Raw genomic sequence first — 1,325 nt, 5'->3', positions numbered from 1 at the left:
GGGACGAGCAGCCCTCCCAAGGCTGCACGGCCAACAGGTGGCTGAGCCCAGGCCTCGGTTTCCCCATCTGTAAGTGGCTGTTTCCCGCTGTGAGCAGCACACCCCACACTGCCCGTCCTGCGCCCACCCCGGCGGCCAGCTCCCAGCCCTGGGGTTCCTTCCTCCTGAGCAGCCTCAAAAGGGAGAGAGTAGCTTTGATGGGCATGGGCACCCATGGTGGGTAGGAGGCACAGCCACGTTGGAGCCAGCCCCCCCCTCTGCCCGCCTGGGCTGCTCGGCACGTGGGCGCTGGGACCAGGACTGGGACCGCGGGAGGCACCTGTCGGCACAGCGAGGCGCTCAGGCCGTTGTAGAGCGCCAGCACGCCGTCGGAGCGCACCACCTGCAGCGCCATGCCCGTCATGCGCATCCTCACCTCCTGCTGCGTCTGCAGGTGCACCTGGGGGGCAGGGACACACCGGTGAGCGGCTGCCGCCCTCGCCCACGCCCCTGTGGCCAAGTGCTGCCACCTCCCCCTTTAGAGACAGGAAACAGGCTCAGGGCAGCAAAGGGCCTCCTGAGGGCACCCAGCCAGGGAGTGGCGCTGGAACACGTGCCACGCCTGCCACCAACTTACTGCTTACAAGTGACAATACACGGGACGGGTGCACCCACCAGGCCCGCGAGAGTCCTCTGGGCACCTGCTGTGGGTGGGGATCAGCCGCCCCATTTTACAGATGAGGAAACGGAGGCAGGACCCAGCAGGGTGACTCCAGAGCCCCACTGTTCAGCCTCACTCACTTCGCCGGGGACAAAACTATGGGGACCCAGAAGCATGGGGACTGGGAGAGGCAGGTGGGGCCTGGGCAGGGCAGGAGGGAAAGGCCGCCTCGGGCGGTCACCCCCTGCGGGGCCGGCGTGGGCACGTCACTGGCCCGTGCCTCAGTTTCTCTCGTTGTGCTGTGAGGATGAAGGAACTCAGTGGATACACCCTCCCCTCCCCCCCCTTCAGGCTCCTCCCGGGGCCTCGGGTGGGGGAGCAGCACAGGTGGGGATGGAGAGGGCTTGTGCCCAGCTCAGGGACACATGCCGCGTCCTCCTGCTGCCCGCGCCAAGCTGGGCAGGACAGTGGGCACTGGGCCTGCGGTCAGGACAGCCACGCGGGCAGCAGCTCCCGCCCAGGCAAGAAGAGGCCGAGGATCAAGTCAGGACAAGAGACAGAAAGATCCAGGAGCTTTAAAACCATTTCCCCAGTGACCATGCTGAGAGGTAAAACCCCTCCTCCACACGGCCCCCACCCCCGCACAGGCCACACGCTCCGGCAGAGGGGAGCCCTGCTCCTGTGG

At 66.9% G+C, this 1,325-nt stretch overlaps 1 protein-coding gene across 1 annotated transcript in view; it reads right to left on the bottom strand.

The window, feature by feature from the left end:
• Nucleotides 1-517, bottom strand: part of SLC25A10 (solute carrier family 25 (mitochondrial carrier; dicarboxylate transporter), member 10) — a gene marked incomplete at its 5' end in the record, with an annotated part of 4,547 nt that extends 4,030 nt beyond the window's left edge. The window contains one exon of the mRNA XM_015559817.1: nt 238-517. Within this exon, the coding sequence (XP_015415303.1) occupies nt 238-517 (280 nt within the window). The remainder of the gene's footprint in view (nt 1-237) is intronic.
• Between the last annotated feature and the right edge of the window lie 808 nt (nt 518-1,325).

This window comes from Myotis davidii, unplaced genomic scaffold, assembly GCF_000327345.1.
Source record: "Myotis davidii unplaced genomic scaffold, ASM32734v1 scaffold211, whole genome shotgun sequence".
Lineage (NCBI taxonomy): Eukaryota > Metazoa > Chordata > Mammalia > Chiroptera > Vespertilionidae > Myotis > Myotis davidii.
Note: the sequence above shows the minus strand (reverse complement) of the source record. Positions and strands in the feature narration are given on the sequence as shown.